The 17722-nt window shown below is 50.0% G+C and overlaps 1 protein-coding gene across 1 annotated transcript in view; it reads left to right on the top strand.

Annotated features, from left to right (window-relative positions):
• The window catches only part of Ppargc1b (PPARG coactivator 1 beta), a 104445-nt gene that overhangs the window by 69443 nt on the left and 17280 nt on the right, over positions 1-17722 (top strand). The window contains exons 2-3 of the mRNA XM_038330344.1: positions 9074-9247; positions 14751-14963. Coding sequence (XP_038186272.1) covers positions 9074-9247; positions 14751-14963 — 387 coding nt within the window. The remainder of the gene's footprint in view (positions 1-9073; positions 9248-14750; positions 14964-17722) is intronic.

The following is a 17722-nucleotide window of genomic DNA, read 5'->3' as shown; positions in this document are numbered from 1 at the left end:
ACTGCAAGGACAGGCAAACACAAAGTGCATAGCCCAAGTCACAGCATACACTAAGCTTCTATTGTTTAAAAACAAACAGTGCCTTCCTGGGCCTGGGTATTGGTGTGCCTGCTGAGAGGTCCTGATGTCACTGACCAGTATCCCTGCTGCCCTGGGTAGAGAAGAGAGTACCACCCATCAGACCCAGGTGCCAAACAATGGAAGTTTGATTCCAAAGGCCTGCATCAGACCCTGTGAAAGTTCCCCACCCCCAGGTAATCCCATCCCACCCAGCAACCCAAGCTCACAGATCTCAGAGAGATAAGGGACTGCTTGGAGGCCACAAAGAGGAGGGAGGCCATAATGAAGCAAGATAGGACCTGCCCTGTGGACCTCTCTTCTCTTTCCCTTCTTTCTGCAAGGCAGGCAGGAATCTAACCCGGAATTTCCACGGACCACAGCTGTTGAGGAAGTGACCTGTCATATTGCAAAGGGCTTATACAGGGAGATCCTAGTTGTACAACCTTGCTAGGAGCTACTTGTGTGGATCTTGAGAGACGACCCCTTGTCCCCTTTCTGTAATTTCTTCACATGCAAGATAAGAGAATCATTTGGAAAAGTGAGGCAAGGGATCGTACCAGCGCCCTACCTCCTATGGTGCCCCTCAGCTGATACAAGGCTGTTTCCAGGGCAGTGGAAGTGGAAGAGGTGTACAGCAGTCACGTGTTATCTGATGGTGGAGAGAGGGGCAGTGGAGGGGGTGGGAAAAGCATCGAGTCATGGAATGTTGTATATATCCTCTTAAAAAGCCATGTGTTCTGGGCCTCCATATTGCCTCTTTGACTAGAGGACTTTGGTACTGAGAGTCCCCGTCATTCCTGCATAGCCCCCACCCCAGGGCCAGAACCCCAGTGTCTTGCTGAGGGGGAGCCACATAGTTGGATCCGAGATGCCTGCTAGGATCAGAGACCTTGCCACTGTCTCCTCATCTTTGATGGAGATCTCCTTCTTCCTCAATGTCTCATCTTTGATCCGGATCTCATCTGCATAAAATTTGACAGCAGTTTTGTTTGTTGTTTGTTTGTTTTAGCAACTCAGACTTACTGGATCCTTCCACCGCCCACACCTAAGTCTACTAACATTTTCTAGTTAGGAACTCTTTCAAGTTTGTAGGGCTCCAAACAAATGAGTGGGGAGGAAGCAGTCTCTAGCAGAGCACAGACTCAGGAGAGCAGGCGGGTGAGCAATGAGGGTATTGCAGGCTAGGAGCATGCCAGCTAACCTGCTTGGCCAGTCAGCTGGAGACTGCGCAGCATACAAAAGGCCCGACAGAATTAGGTTTGCCTGCAACAGAAACACTAGCACGGTAAGAAATTCTGCTGGGACACAGAGGTTGCTGTCCAGGGTGGTTCTGATGCCCCGCCCCTGGGGCAGAGCTGTTGTCTCAAGCACACTGCTACCTTGGCTCCTTTGCAGCTGACAGGAATAGGCTCATGGCCAGCTCTGAATACTGGACCTGTGTTGCTCTCTGAGCTGGAGGATCCATTCTTAGGAGACCTGGACACCTTCTCTGAGGGTCCCTGACTGCTTGCTTGGCTAGAGGTTGGGGGCCTGGCTGTAAAGGGCTGGGCATCTGGGCATCGTGTTAACGTTCAGTTGGCCCAAGGCCAGATACTTCCATGGTTGCCTGGCCCGAGGCTTTAAGGCCTGAGTGTTTAGGGGTACGCCCTTCCAAGGAGCTATGATTTCAGGCAGTTCTGTACTTTTCAGACTGGGCTTAGAGTGTCTCCATTTTGTCTATTTATTCTTTCTTGCGTTTGTGCTTTTTGTGCGTTATTTTTGATGATGCTGTAAGTATTTGGGGGAGGGGAGGTAAAGCTTTCTTACGCTCCTTACCATTCTTCTAGACTCCTCTTTAGGAGTTTTGTATTAATTTGGAAGACAACAAGAAGATTGGATTTTTTTTTTAATGTAAGAGAGATGAATTAGCCATCACTTTGTCATTGATAAGTGAGGCAGACTCCAACTCGCACGCAGTTTAGAAGGGGGATTTATTCACTTGCACAGCTGGACGGTGCAGGGACTCACTACCTTCAGACACAGCTGGTTCCAGGGTGTAAATTATTTTGTTAGGATCCCTCCCTCCTGCTTCACCCTGCATTGCCCTAGCTTCTGTTCCTAGGCGCCGGCAAAGATGGCTGCCGGCCTGTCTAGAATAGCTGAGCCCTCTTAACTAAATGCTCCACAAAACCTGTATCCAATCCTTCTTACTTGGGCAGACTTGCTTATTTTAATCACCTGGCTTTGGGGAAAGAGCAGGTTCCCAAGGATAGTCGGCAGACTTCTCTCCCTTGCGAGGGAATGGATTAAGAGGCAGACCAAAGGAGGGATGTCAGAGAAGAAGGAAAAAAAAAAAACATTTGTGAAAGGAAATGGCTTTTGTGGGGAGCTTGTGTGTATTTCCTTCATTCCTTCCTTCCTTAGAAAGGAGTTCAGGATCATGGTCTGGACTAGGCTAGTTGTAATGGATTAGTAATGGCTGCTAAGGCTTTCTGTTCTAAGGACACTAATCTCACTCACACGAGCTCTACCCTATGTCCCAGTCACCTCCCAAGTGCCCCATCCCCTGACATCATCATCCTTTAACTAGATGGTTAGGATTTCAACATACAAATTTGTGGAGTCACAACGTTCAGTCTGCAGTACTCAGAGATACTCACGGAGAGCCTGGCATGTGCCAAGCTTGGCCTATCTTCCTTCCATTTATCTATCTATCTATCTATCTATCTATCTATCTATCTATCTATCTATCTATTTATTATGCATACAATATTTATTTATTATGCATACAATATTCTGTCTGTGTGTATGTCTGCAGGCCAGAAGAGGGCACCAGACCTCATTACAGATGGTTGTGAGCCACCATGTGGTTGCCAGGAGTTGAACTCAGGACCTTTAGAAGAGCAGGCAATGCTCTTAACCACTGAGCTATCTCTCCAGCCCTCTTCTTTCCTTTTTAAGAGGCCCTGGAGGTAGGACTCTCCTTGATGGCAGTGTTCGCCTGTAAAACTAAGCGAGAATCACTGTCTTGATCTCAGAGGCGGTACAGGCAGCAAGGCCAGGTCAGTCAGTCATGCTTTTCGTACTTGTGTTTCTGCTCTGAAATTCCTTCTTAATTCACTTGCTGATATGTTTATTTCCTGCTGAGTTCAGAGCTTTTGCAGCTCTGAGACATTTGATAAATTCAAGAACTATATGAAATATTTTGGCAAGAGGGGCCAAATCTTTCTGTGATCTGTCCAGTCTTGAGTTCTTCGAATCCACTGAGACACAAAGTACTGTCTAGGTCTAGTACCCAATCTGTCCCTGAATCTACCTGCCATCCCTCCTCCCTTCCACTCAAGGAATTCTGAGAATTTGCTCTGGGCCCTGGAGTAAGCCAGGAGATTTGCTGATTGCAAACTGGAAAACTGGACTGGACATTTTTTTTTTCCTGAAGATGCATTCTTTCTGAAGCAGGGGATCGATTTCCAACAAAGATACACAGGCTTCCAGTGAAGCCACTTCTGTGAGTCCGAAGTGAAACCTTGCAAATCCTCTGCCAGGGTCATTTCTATCCCTGGCTTGAGGAAGCCACAATCCTTTCGGATGAGGGGTGTGGCGTTGCCAGAGGAAGGGGCATGTGGCACAGCAACTTGATAGGAGAGCCAATAGGGCAGGGACGACAAGTTGTGCACTGGAGGCTGGGAGCATGGTGCGGTGTTGCTGTCCCCTGACCTGTCCTTGCTCAGGCACGCGACTTGGGCCATTCCCAACCCCCAACCTAAGCCACACTTCCCGTCTGTAAGTGGGAATGAATGGTCTTCAATATTCCTCTCACACTCACCAACAGTAGCACCGGCTTTTGAGAGGAAAGCCTGGGCTTTGACTCGGCCTCACCTCTCTGGGACCTTGGGTGATTTAGAGATAAGGTGTTTACAGAAAAGACCAGTCTCAATTGAGGTCAGGTAGGTAGGCCTTGATCTGGCGTGGCTAGTGTCCTCATCAAAAGGGGAAATGTAAGAGAAAGGGAGGATGTCTACCTGCAAAGTTAAGAGAGTGGATTGAGGCGGGGCAGTTCCTTCTCTTGAAAACCTCGGAGGGACCCAGATGGCAGCCTGACGGCCTGCTAGCCTCCAGGCTGTTTCCTTTTCTGCTGTTGATGTGCCATGCACAGGTAGTAAGCTGTGATTGCAGCCACAGCGATAAACACAAGTGACCCCCGTGTCCCAGTCTCCTGCCCCGTACTGTGGGGGCAGTAGCATCTACCCTCCTGGGTATGTTCTAGGACTCTGATGAGAAGGCGTATATGAGGCACTTAGCATGGCTTTTGGCATACAGCAAGCACTCAATAATAGCAGTGGCTATTAGTCCTATTCTGTGACCTCTTGGCTCTCTCAGCCGAGCTTGCAGAAGGCAGGCGGCCGGGACAGGGCCAGAAAGCCCCAAGTGAGACCTTTCCCAGGGAACTGGGTCACCTTAGGCACCCCTCACAAGCCTCTAAATGTAGAGAGGGCCAAGAATGTCCCATTAGCAGAGCGCCTAATGGTTTTTAGCTGGAGAGCAGTCTTGAGCCTAATTGACAGGACTACTAAGCCGAGGTTCTTTATTTTTATATGCTGGCTATGCTCTGAGTATGTTGAGCTGTTGTGGGGATCAATATGTGCAGCCATCATGGGCCTTTATGGGCATTTTGTGAAGGAGGTGGTGTGGTTGCCAAAAAGGGACACTCCCGGATGACCCTGAGCAGACCCATTATCCCCCTTGAGCCTCAGTTTCCACATCTGCAAAGGGAAGGAGGTAGAGCAGCTGTGTGAAGACCTCAGAGCTGCATGAATTCTATGTGCATACTTGTGTCTTGGGGAAGAATCTTCGTTGTGCTGCTTTCCCGTTGGCAGTACTGGGGACCGAACCTAGAGCTTTGCACATGCTAAACACAGGCGCTTGCCCACCGTGCCACACCCTCCAGTCGTTTCATCAGGTTCCTCCACAGTCTCCACCTCCCAGGGCTTCCATCACCTGGACCACCTTTCAGGACTGCTGACTCCCGGCTGAGCTGGGGTTCTGAGACTTCTTCGATTCTGTGCTGTTTCTAAAAAGAGGATGCTATGGAGGTAGCCTCCCTGAGTTCCTGGGGTAGCAGAAACACTGACTGCTGAAGGCTGTGCCGGTCAGCAGGCCCCTGCTGTCTCGTACCCTTCTGTCTCACCTTCAGGGCCTCCTTCCTGTTCTCCAGGCCCTAGGTGATGGTTCTCCAGCTTGCCACCTCCTGTCTCCTGTATGCCTCCAACAGCCCAATACTGTTGTCGTGCTGATCCTACCCCTATTATACTCAGAGTAAAACCCAAATCTCCTGCAATCCCACCTGATCCGGCTTCCACCTGCCTCTTCATCCACCGCCATTGCTGCTACCCCCCAGCTCAAGACAATGAGCTGAAGCCTGCTGACCTCAGCACCTCTGCTGCTCCATGTCAGCATGTTCTAGGCTCGCCCTCGCTGAGGTCTTTGCCCTGACTAATGCCCTCCTGCCTCCTCCATCACCTGGCTTCTGTCTGCTCTTTTAGGAAGCCTTACCTGCCCCCACCTCACCCCTTCAACACTCAGCTCCCATGCTCCAAATAACCAGCAAATCCAGACCTAATATTCATCCCAGAGAATAAAGACATATGTCCACTAAAAGACTTATACACAATTATTCCAGACTTACAGTGGCCCAAACATAGAAGCAAAGCAACTGACTGTCCACAAAAGCCAAAGCCATCTGCATTGCCCCAGACCAACTGAGCACAAAGGGAACAGAAGTGCCAAGAGGTAGCTACCCTTAGTGGCTGCAGTGACCGAACATAGGTGATTCAGAGCTGGTGTGGCTGGCTTACTGCAGGAATTCAGAGTTGAGGCAACATGTCTCCTGTCACCTTCAGGCTCCCCAGCAAGGCCCAGAAGCTTCTAACTGGCCTCATCACAATTCACGCAGTGATCCTTATTCTTGAAGTTTGTATTCAGGTTCCCAAGTAGGTACCTGAAGCTGCAGATCACACCAGACCCTGAATACTGTAGCGTTTTTCTATGCATACACACAAAATCTGAAGCCCTTTCCACCTTTACTGTGCCCCATTCTGTGCTGCGACCTTAACCATAAACACTTGAGGTGTGATAGCAAAACCAGCTTGAATTTCTTATCCCCCTCTTTTTTTTTGTTGTTTTTTGTTTTTTTTTGTTTTTCAAGACAGGGTTTTTCTGTAGCTTTGAAGCCTTTGCTGGAACTCACTCTATAGGCCAGGATGGCCTTAAACTCAAAGAGATCCGCCTGCCTCTGCCTCCTCCTGAGTGCTGGGATTAAAGGCGTGCGCCACCACCACCTGGCTCACAAATTCTTAGATCGCTTCTTAGATCTTAACCCACCTTGTCACAAGACTCTTGTCTATTCTGCTTAGAATGCATGCCTGTCTTTTCCGTTATGAGGAGTGCATCATGGCTCCACATTAGCATGCCCTGACAGCAGCATTGTTGCTCTTGAACTTGGGGGCATTTGCTCTGAGATAGGAGGTCACTGAACACAGCACTGCCTTGCCACAGCAATCTGTCTGGAAGGGAGGATGACTCTGGAGACCCTAATGGGTGATGGTACACACCCTGTGGATACACTGGACACATGGACGACTCAGAGACTGGGCCTGACTACTTAAGACTTCATCATGCTAATCGGAATGATGCATAATTAAAAACTTATGAATTGCTTACTTCTGGAATTTTCTGTACCGATAAGTAGCGATGACTGTCATCATTCTTTCTGTGTGATCCCTCCCTCAGCCCCCAGGGGTCCACCTCTGAGAGGACAGTGGTCGCTTTTATCTATTCCCACCCTTGGCTGTTGCATATTCTCTAGTATGAGGTTGAGTAACTTGCAGCTCAATACTTAGGGCTACTGGGTATCCGTGTAGTGGGGAAGATGGAGAGAGGGGACGGTGGGGACTTGTCCCCAGAGCACATTTGCTGACAGTGCTGCTTGGCCTGAGACTCAGCTGGGAATGGCCGTGTGCAGGGTCCTGGTTCCCATGCTGCCCATATAGGCAGGATTCTTGCAAAATGCCAATTAAGATATTTGACCCAAATTTGGGTAAAAGCCCTTTTCCTGTTTCAAGTTGAGCTAATTATATACATTTATTCATAATTTATGAGGCCTAGTAAGTGGGAACAATTAGGAAAAGGCCAGGGGAAAGCCTATTTCTCTTAAGTGTCCTGTTTGCCTTTCTTTCTTTCTTTCTTTCTTTCTTTCTTTCTTTCTTTCTTTCTTTCTTTCTTTCCTTCCTTCCTTCCTTCCTTCCTTCCTTCCTTCCTTCCCCCCCTCTCTTTCTTTCCTTCCCCCTGAGGCTGGTCCCGCCCATCCACCATAGAACACTGCTGCTTTTATTATGACCATTGTCTTTCTCTGAGGTCACTACCCTGCCCTTAGCTGATATTTATTGAGCACTTACTGAGCTGGACTGTAACACCACCTCAATTGCCTGTAAGCCTGGTGCTGTACCCATTTTATAGTGAGACAGTTGGGTTTCAGAGGGTCATGCGAATGGCTTTCCCTATCAGACTTATGGCTGATGAGTAGAAATTTAGACTCTGGATAGCCAGGCCTTAGCTGCCTTTCTCAAATCTGTGGTGTTCCACTGCAGTGCTGCCCTGGCTGCCTCGAGGGTTTCTGAACATCAGGGCAGTCCCATAATTGGTGATGGGTGCCTTTGGGTACCAGTGAGAAAGTCAACAGCTTGTGACCCAGCAGAGGTGGGCTGGCCCGAGGGTTTGCGTTGAAAAAAAAAAAAATCCTCAGATGGGGCTAGAGAGATGGCTCAGCAGTTAAAAGCACCGGCTGCTCTTCTAGAGGACCTGGGTTCAATTCCCAGCACCCACATGGCAGCTCACAATTGTCTATAACTCCTGTTCTAGGGGATCTGACACCCTCATACAGACAAACCTGTAGGCAAAAACACTGATGTGCTTAAAATAAATAAATTATTTTTTAAAAAAGAAAAGGAGCCGGACAGTGGTGGCGCATGCCTTTAATCCTTGCACTCGGGAGGCAGAGGCAGGCGGATCTCCATGAGTTCGATGCCAGCCTGGTCTACAAGAGCTAGTTCCAGGACAGGCACCAAAAACTACAGAGAAACCCTGTCTCGAAAATCCAGTAAATAAATAAATGGAAAAAATCCCAGGAAATGAGGATGCAGCTGGCCGTTGGTCAGGGTGGTGCTGCTGCCAAAGTCCCCTCACTTCCTCCTGCCCTCACCTGGCTGCAGATGAGTGAGGGGCTCTGCAGACCCCTTCCTGTGAGCTCATGTGGATGTTATCCTAAAGGGGGGAAGCTTGCAGCATGGTTGCCACGTCCTCCCCTACGCATGGGGATTGCCTGCTGCGTGAGTCTCTTCTGCAGCTTAGGTTTTTCTCTGGCAGGTCTCCAAGACGATCCCTAGATCGGCCTCATTCTTTTCGATAGGACTGTGGTATTCTGTAATAGAGGCGTGTTACAGTTTTATTTCCAACTTATCGTCTAGGTGGTCTTCCACACTTCAGACATTATCAATAATCTTCCAACGTGCCTGTGGACTTAGGTGTCTCACGAAAGCTTGGGAATCACTCAGTGTCAGACATTATTAGCTCCTTGTTCTGTTCTGTGATTATTAAAAAAGGACATTAGCCATGAGACATTGTGTTCCAGGTGAGGGGCACTTATATAAAATGGTTACTGTTTACTGGCCCTAATAAAGTTCTCAGCGAAGCAGTCCTTGTAAGAAAGACAAGCTGTGTGGGCAGGGCCTTGAGGGATGTGTAGGAGTACAGAGGAAAAGGAAAGAGAGCAGCGGGGCTTTGTGCTGCAGGGCCCACCTTACCTTCCAGCAGGCTCAGTAGTTTTAAGGAATGAGGCAGATCTTTACACTTATTGGTTATTTGACAAATCTGGGTCTTGGTAGAGGGTCCAGATCAACAGCCCTTATGAATGAGCAGGTTCCTGGCTAGGTGTGGCCACAGTCAGCTCTGACCACCTCTTTCCCTCCTGTCTCCTCAGGGTGGGGAATCCGGGGAGGAACAGCTGTGTGCTGACCTGCCGGAGCTCGACCTCTCCCAGCTGGACACCAGTGACTTTGACTCAGCCGCGTGCTTCGGGGAGCTGCAGTGGTGCCCGGAGACCTCAGAGACTGAGCCCAGCCAGTACAGCCCTGATGACGCCGAGCTCTTCCAGGTGGGCCCCCTCCCCCGATTCCCATGCTGTGCCCCAAATAACAGCCTCAGAAACACAAATCCGACCTGCTTCCCGAGCCAGGACTTTGTGATCAGGCCTCTGGGATGGGGCTGGTGACTGAGCGTCTCTGCAGTACTGTTCCTGCCTCACTGGGTTCTCCCAGCAGCTCTTACCAGAAAGAGCCCCTAGAGGTTCAACCAAACCAGCCATTCTGCAGAGTACTCTCAGTCCCAGTGGCTGGCGCTCTCTGTCTCTCTCTCTCTCTGTCTCTCTCTCTGTCTCTGTCTCTGTCTCTCTCTCTCTCTCTCTCTCTCTCTCTCTCTCTCTCTCTCTCTCTCTCTCTCTCTCTGTGTGTGTGTGTGTGTGTGTGTGTGTGTGTGTGTAGGTCAGAGGACTACGTCTGTCATTCCTCAGGCACCATATACCTTGTTTCTTGTCTGTGTTTGTTTTAGAGACAGAGTCTCACCATGTATTGCCTAGAAATCACCTGTTTCCACTTCCTCCCTAACCCTGCAATAACAAGTACATGCTGCCACTCTTGTCTGTTTTTCGTTCTTCCTTCCTTCCTTCCTTCCTTCCTTCCTTCCTTCCTTCCTTCCTTCCTTCCTTCCTTTCTTTTTTGTTTTAAACATGGGTTCTGAGCCCTAAACTCAGTCCTCTTGCTCACAGGGCAAATGCTTTGTCTCATCAGCCCTCTCCATTAAACAAACACTAAACTTAAACACTGTGCGAAAACAACATTGCTCCCCTCTCTCTTAGGGTACAGATGTTTTTCAAAAAGGCTTTCAGATTGCAGAGAGCTAATGTACAAGTGGAGTCAGCGTGCTGCTGGGGACCAAACCCAGGAGACTACACAGGCCCCACACCTACTGCTCCTAGCCAGAGCCTCAGCAGTCCTCGGGAGAAGTCATGTCATGGGTGCGATGCACTCAGAGCTGAATGAGCCTGCAGAGGCTCCCAGTTCGGTGAGCAGTCAGTGCTCACAGTGGGCTGAGCGCTTACACCAGGACCTCTCCCCTTCACGCCCACTTCCCCCAGGCCACTGCACACAGCTGCACCTGCTGCACGGGTGATAATGTGACTAGAGTCTGTCGCCATCACTGTCTGTGTGGCATCCCTCCACCCCTTCGTGAACTCTGGGGCTGTGTTCTCAGTTTGCATATTGTACCCCAGAACTTTACCCTGGCTGTGTCAAGCATTGTGCCCAGCCCTAAAATAAGTAGTCATCATATAAATAAAGCCATGGGTCACCCCTCCTGATCACTTCTGCTCATGGATACTCATCTTCTGTCTGTGCTCTCCCTGAAGACAATCGTTTGCTCTTTTCTGGAATCTTTGCACATGGTAAGGGTCCAGTTAGTAGGTGTTATGACCTCTTCCAAAGCCATGAACTGAGACCCAGGGTCCGCTGGTTCTGATCCTCTTTCTGCCATTAACTTAGACAGTTTCATCCTGCGAGGGGGGCACAATGGAGTCAGTGCCCTGTTTTGACAATCTAATGGCACCGTTGCTACAGGAACAAACTAAGAGAAAAGAGAGCAAGCTATATTGCTGAGGGTTGACAAGATCTGGGGACATGGGCATTGCTTTCCATTTTCTGTGTGTCCCAAAGTCTTGGGGTCCAGGTATGACAGGCACTTAGTGAGCGTTCTAGAATAAACAGATGATTGGTTATTTCATGCTATGCGGCCTTGGCAAGCTAACTTTTACAGGGCCTCAGTTTCCCTATGTGAGGAATGAAGAGGGAACAGGGACTGTATCACTATTTCTTGGTGTGGTAAGGATAGAGGATGTCACCAGTCCTTAAAGATGCTGGGAATTTGTGGGCCCTCTTAGAAGAAGGGCATGCTGGGCCGTGGGTGACTTCCTCAGTGTCTACAAACTCACGAAGGCTTCCTTGGACAGGCAAAGATCTCTGTGTGTTCTTTTGGCTCTCTGTTCTGCTCTGTACCATTCCTTCAAGCCACTCCCACCCCCAAATGGAGCATTTCACTAAGGTTTCTGCAAAGCTCCTTTTCCTCCAGCCTGAGATGAGCCGGGGAAGGCTGGGGGCGGGGCAAGTCTATTAATATCCCTTTCTCAGCTGATTAACTCTCCATTAATTTTCACTCCGCTTCTAAGCTGAGCAGGGGGAGCAAGCTAATGGGCCCAGGCAGGATGAGGTGGCCAGCTCCAATGATATCGAAAGGCGCCCATAGGGCAGCCAGGAGGCCTGGAAGGAGCCACAGCAGTGTGGGGAAGGTGGCCCTTCTCCCAACCCCACCCAGCCATTCCAGAGCTAGGCAGCTCAGGGAGAGGGGTCGAGGAACAGGTCTTTTGTTAGTCTCTGCGGCTTATGTCCAGCCTCATCATGGTCTCTGCCATTTTGTGCTCCTCTCCACCCCATGCCTGTGCTCGGTAAATTAGGGTTCTCTTGCCCTGGCTTGCGATGTGACTTTGGCAGGCCTTTGTTCTGGGGCTTCAGCCCACCTGTGGAAAGAATGGCAGGCGGGCTTCCCAAGGAGCCCTAGCTGTAACCCGTTGAAGTTGTTGCCTAGAGCCTGCCTGTGTCACCAGGGCTCTGGCATGAAGTCATCCATGCAGCAGATGAGCTAGAACACGCATACCGTTTGTCTGACGCCCCTGGCCACTGGAAAGCCCTTACATTCCTTTTATGTGTGATAATTTATGGCACCCTGGGAATTCTCATTCCTCCCAGTACTGATGGCGTCATTCCGAGTGACTTCGCTAGAACCCAAGAAACTGAAGTCAGCCAGTTTCCCTGTTGCTACCCATCGGTTTCCTTCGCTTAGCAATTTTGCTGCTTCTCAGACCCCAGACTTGGAACTAGGAGAGGCCCTGGGGTTATGTCTCCCCTTGTGCAGGTTCAGGGCCACCTGGTAGCAGAGCTCTGTGTGGTCATCCCCCAAATATCACTGGGTCTAAGTCCCAGGTTCTGAATTCCCCATTGAGCTAGCAAGTGTTCTGGAAATAGAGCATTGGGAAGTCTTGCCTGAGAATTGGGGGAGTCTTCCAGTGGGGGTCAGTCACTTGAATCCCCTTAGCTTCAGAGTCCACAGAGCCCTGGTTCAGATCCACTAACAACTTCTTTTGACTTTTATTTATTTATTTTTTATTCTTAGCTCTGTTCTAAAAATTACAAACACGTTTATTCTCCTCTCCCCGAGTCCCCGTTTGAGTTACTCAGCTGCTGCCCTGACTGTAAGGTTATAGCCTAAACAGATTCAGTGCAGCCGAAAGGCCATCACGAGATGTGTATTTCAGATGAACTTCCTGAAGAAAAGATAAACAGCTAGGCCTGGAATGGGAAAGCGTGCCTCAGAAGGGAGCATGTGACAGCATGTGCTCCTGCCAGCACAGACCCAGGGAATCAGGGTTTCTGACTGCTTGGCCTAATCTAGAAGCAGTGTGGTCTGTGGCCCCAGCTTCAAGCTTGGGACCCAGGCAAGGCAACTCAGGGGTTGGAGAGGGCAGGGAAGGCGGGGTTCCGGTTCATCTGTGCACCAGTTTACTCTGTAAAATGGAGATTAGAATCATGCTCCCCTCAAAAGGGTGTTGTGTGAGCTCCTAGATGCTACCGACAGAGCTTTCCAGTTCCTCTCAAGCCTAGGCCATTACCCTAGGTCTCCCCTTAGCCTGAGCCTTGTTTTCTCAGCCTTTTGCTTTAAGTGTCGGCTGTTCAGAGAAAGTTCCTGGCCACTCTAGACAGCCTGCAGTCTTCTTGGTTTTTTTTTTTTTTTTTTTTTTTTTGCTTGTTTTGTTTGCTTGTTAGTTTGTTTAGCTATCCCAGCATCCTCTGGCTTCCTCCAGCCCCTCTCCAACTCTAAAATGTACTCCATGTTCTCCTGTCCAGCTCCACTCATCAGCAAAAGCCAGACTCTAGGAGGGCAGGGGTATGGTGTTCTGGGTGTGCTGGATGCAGCACAGCATGTGATGGGAAGGGAAGGAAGGGTGTGAGGTGGGGCTGACTCCTGTCGCTGTCACTGGAATGGTGGCTTCTGTGGAATATCTGTTGAAGATGCGTTACGTTCATTTATGCTGTGGAATGTTTGTTTAGTGATTCAAAGATGGGTTGCATTCTTTTTGTCTGGTTTTGGCTTTTCAAGACAGGGTTTCTCTGTGTCACAGCCCTAGCTGTTCTGGAACTCGCTCTGTAGACCAGGCTGGCTTCAAACTCACAGAGATCCACCTGCCTCTGCCTCCCAGAGTGCTGCAATTAAAGGCGTGCACCATCACTGCCCAGATGTGTTGCATTCTTTAATGTGTTGCTTTGCCTGTCTGAAACACCTGATTGGGCTAATAAAGACCTGAGTGGCCAATGGCTAGGCAGGAAAGATAAATAGATGGGACTACCAGGCAGAGAGAATAAATAGAGGAACAAGAGGGAGGAGCTAGAAAAGGTGAAGGAGAGGACACCAGGAGCCAACCACTCAGCCACACTGCCAGCTACAGAGTAAGAAGGGAAAAAAGGAATAGAAAATAGAGAAAGGTAGAAGCCTGTAGGGAAAAGGTAGACAGAATGAATTAAGTTTAAGTTTTAAAAAAAGCTGGCTAGAAAAAAAGCCAAGCTTAGGCTGCGCAGTGATGGCACACGCCTTTAATCCTAGCACTCAGGAGACAGAGGCAGGTGGATCTCTGTGAGTTCAAGGCCAGCCTGGTCTACAAGAGAGAGTTCCAGGACAGGCTCCAAAGCTACACAGAGAAACCCTGTCTCTAAAAACAAAAACAAGCTAAGGCCAGGCACTCATAAGAAAACCAACAGTAGGTGGCGGTGTAGTTAGCAGGTATAGCATAGCAAGGTAAGTGCTTGTTTTTGTGTCAGGTACTGCATCTAAGCACCTTACCTGTGACCACCCCTCCCACCGGCTCCCCCTCGCCCCCCACTCCTCAATAAGAACTCCTCGGTGTAAGTCCTGTCTGGTATCTATGTGGCGGGTGAGGACTAACTTGCCCAAGAACCCACAGTAGGTAAGTGTGGTTTCTGTGAGTCAGCAGCTTCAAAGCCCAGCACCCAGGCCTCTCCCTGAGCAAGCCAAGAGAACAAGCCCCAGGACCCTATTGATAGCCCAAGTAGGCTTCCAATGCATAGTTATGACATCCACAGTTGAGCTCTCTACCTAGTCCGGGCCTTGAGAGTCAAGGGGCTGAGACCCTGCTGCCAATGATGGAGAGGACCCGAGTCTCTGACCGAAGAGGCAGGTATTTTCAGGTAGGCTGCCTTCTGCCCAGGTCACAGCTCAATGAGCAGCAGAGCCAGGACTGAGACTCCAGGCAAGGTCCTTCCTGTAGCCTGCTTATCAAAGTCTGTGGTTCTCGGAGTCGACAACCTATTTACTGAGTTTGTGATGTTCCAGGAATATGGAACAGATTTGTCGGGTTAAGGGGTGGGGGGGTGACAAGAAGGCAGTGGTGGTTTATCGGGGTACACAGAACAGCTGGGTCTCCCACAGTGGTTAACCCTCTCCTTCCCACTCCCCCTCCTCCCGTTGTCTCTTCCATCCAGATTGATAATGAGAATGAAGCTCTCTTGGCTGCGCTCACCAAGACCCTGGATGACATCCCCGAAGACGATGTGGGGCTGGCTGCCTTCCCGGGGCTGGATGAAGGAGACACACCATCCTGTGACCCAGCTTCACCTGCCCCCTTATCTGCGCCCCCCAGCCCCGCCCTGGAGAGGCTTCTGTCCCCAGTGTCTGAAGTGGATGAGCTTTCTATGGTGAGGACTGTGGCCTCGGGCTGCTGTCAGGTTGTCGTATGGTGAGGGTTGTACTGTCCGTTCCAGCTCAGTCAGGGTCCCTGAGCGCCAGCACACGGCTTCTGCGGAGAGCCTGGAGTGTGAGGTGGCGCCGGGCCTTCACCCTTCCTGCCTGGACAGTGGCGTTAGGCTTGGTTCTATTTCTGTTTTAAACCTTAAAATTGCATGCAAACGTTTTTACGGTGATAACACACAAAGGAGAAAAACCCAAGCAGGAAACAGAAACGTGGACAGTTAAAAGCAAAACCTTCCTAGCCCTCTCACAATTGCCTTCCCCAGAGGTAACCATGGTTACTGATCTGTTACATGACTTTCCTCTTCACCTTTTTTTTTTTTTTCTTTTCTCAAACTACAAAACCAGCAGAGCCTACGTTATAAACTGCTCTGTACCTTTCTCCCTCGGAGCAGTGTGTCCTGGAAAGCCTCCAGATGAGGTGTGGAGCTTTGCCTCCTCCTGGGTGGCTGTGTGGTACTTCCAGGTAAGGATGTGCCATCATGTAACCGTTCCCCGGCTGATTGATGGACATCCGTTGTCAACCGCTCCATTGTCAATCACAGTCCTGCAGGCCTTGGTTGCCCCTTGTGAGTCCGTAAATTCTAGAAATGCAAATTCCGGCTCATTTATGCTTTAAAGAGCTCGTGCCAATTTTCACACCAACAAGTGTAAATTAAATGCTTCCCGTGAGTGTGTAGAGTGTATGTGGAAATGTGGGAGTAGAGACCAGCGCTGACTGGTCTTGCAAGGGTCTGGACCTCCCAACTTACTGAGGACACTTGCCTTGGACTCTGGCTCAGGTTACCAAAGCCTGGGCAGGTAATTGGCTTTGTATGAATGCGGGGCTTCCTTCCACTTCCTGTAACTGCAGAGCTGGGAGGGCTCTCAGATCCTGGAAAGGCCCTCCATGAGTTCTGCTCTGGGGAAAGTAAGGCCTGGGGGAGTAGTCTCATGGCAAGTCAGTATGCCAGCCAAGTTAGACCCCGCATGTACTGACTTGTGCATTAGGGCGCCATGTCTTCTCTTCTGCAGCCTTTGGGGCCCAGAGCACTGGGGGGACATTTACCAAGTGTCTGCTATGTTCCAGCACGTACTGTGTTCCAGCTCCCATTATGGCTCCCTCCTGCAGCCTTCTAGACTGAAAGAGGCCGCTTCGATTTGAATTTCAGCCTTCGGCACACACCCTATCAGTGACTCAGCTTTCTGATCCCTGGGAGTAGATAGCAGGGCCCGGGTCAAAGGCTGTCAGGAGAGTTACAGTGGGTAATGCCTGGGCAGCATTTAGAACAGTGCCTACCATATAGGCCCACCTAAGACATGCTGGCTGACTCGGAGCCTGACTAGGCCATTAGTAGGAAGAATTCTCAGTGTTATTTCTGTACCAGGCCACTGCAGGAAACCTTGTGAAGGGCGAGAGCAACCCCTGCTGGTCACAGGTTGTCCTAGTCCTGAGCCTTCAGTTCTGCCTACATTGCATACTGGTTGCCCGATTGATTCTGTTTCCCTACACTGGGTTAATCTTATGGAAAGCAGACTAAATGTCAAGTCTTCCGGCATAATGATAGCTCTGGAGGGGCCCAGAGAAGTCACACAGACCCTAGGCCTTGCCTTGAATTCCAAAGAACTAGCCTATGTGGACTTGGACGACTAGTGAGCCTCTTATAGATCCGTGTATCATGAGGTCTGCAGTGTCTCCCAGGGTCAGCAGTTGGACTCTCAGAGGTGTTTTTAAAAAGTGTCAGATCCATGCCGGGCGGTGGTGGCGCACGCCTTTAATCCCAGCACTCGGGAGGCAGAGGCAGGCGGATCTCTGTGAGTTCGAGGCCAGCCTGGTCTACAAGAGCTAGTTCCAAGACAGGCTCTAAAAAAGCTTCAGAGAAACCCTGTCTCGAAAAAAAAAAAAAGTGTCAGATCCAGTGGTTTGGGTGTGCCTCCCGCCCCCGCGCACGCTGCCCCTTGTATTAGGGCAGAGAAGAAAATAGGTTGCTGCAATGGGGCTGAAGTGACTAGAACCAGATCTTGTCCCTCTAGCCGGGGGTGCAGAGTGGTGCGTGCGTGCGTGCGTGCGTGCGTGCGTGTGTGTGCGCGCACACATGCGCGTGATGTTTGCAGTCTAGGTAAGGTGTCAGTAATCTCTAGCTACTTGGAGTTTAGGGTGTGTTAAGTTAGGTTTCTCTAACTTTTAGGCCTTTGGGGCTCTCTGCTGGGGTGCTGGGAAGGCATGCTCCCCCAGGAGACACCTGGTGCTATTGTACAAAACACTTCTCGCCTTGTTTTCACCCTTGGCTGCGGTGGAGGAGCCTGTTTTTCTTCAGCCTCTGCGCTCTCAAGGTGGATGAACTGTGCCCCTGCCAGCAGGAGAGCTTCGACAGTCTTTATTTCAAAAGCTGTCTGAGGGCTAGAGGGTAGCTCAGTAGGTGGGGTGCTTGCCCAGCACATAGGAAGCCCATAAAACTGGGCGTGATGGTTTATGTATGCCTGCAATCTCAGCACGTAGAAGGTAGAGGCAGGAAGCTCAGAAGTTCAAGTCACCCTTGACTATAAAATTTGAGGCCAACCTGGGATACACATGACCCTGTGCAAACTAAACCTTAATCTTATGATTTTACTAATAAAGACTCGGGAGTCAGATGCTGAGTTGAAAACCTGCTAGTTCAGAGAGGCCAGGAGCTGACGACATCCCAGAAAGAGAACTTCTCTTTTGCTATCCCAAACCAAAAAGGCC

Source organism: Arvicola amphibius, chromosome 5, assembly GCF_903992535.2.
Source record: "Arvicola amphibius chromosome 5, mArvAmp1.2, whole genome shotgun sequence".
Taxonomy (NCBI): Eukaryota; Metazoa; Chordata; class Mammalia; order Rodentia; family Cricetidae; genus Arvicola; species Arvicola amphibius.
The sequence above is the reverse complement of the archived record's forward strand: the minus strand, read 5'-3'. Positions and strand labels throughout refer to the sequence as shown.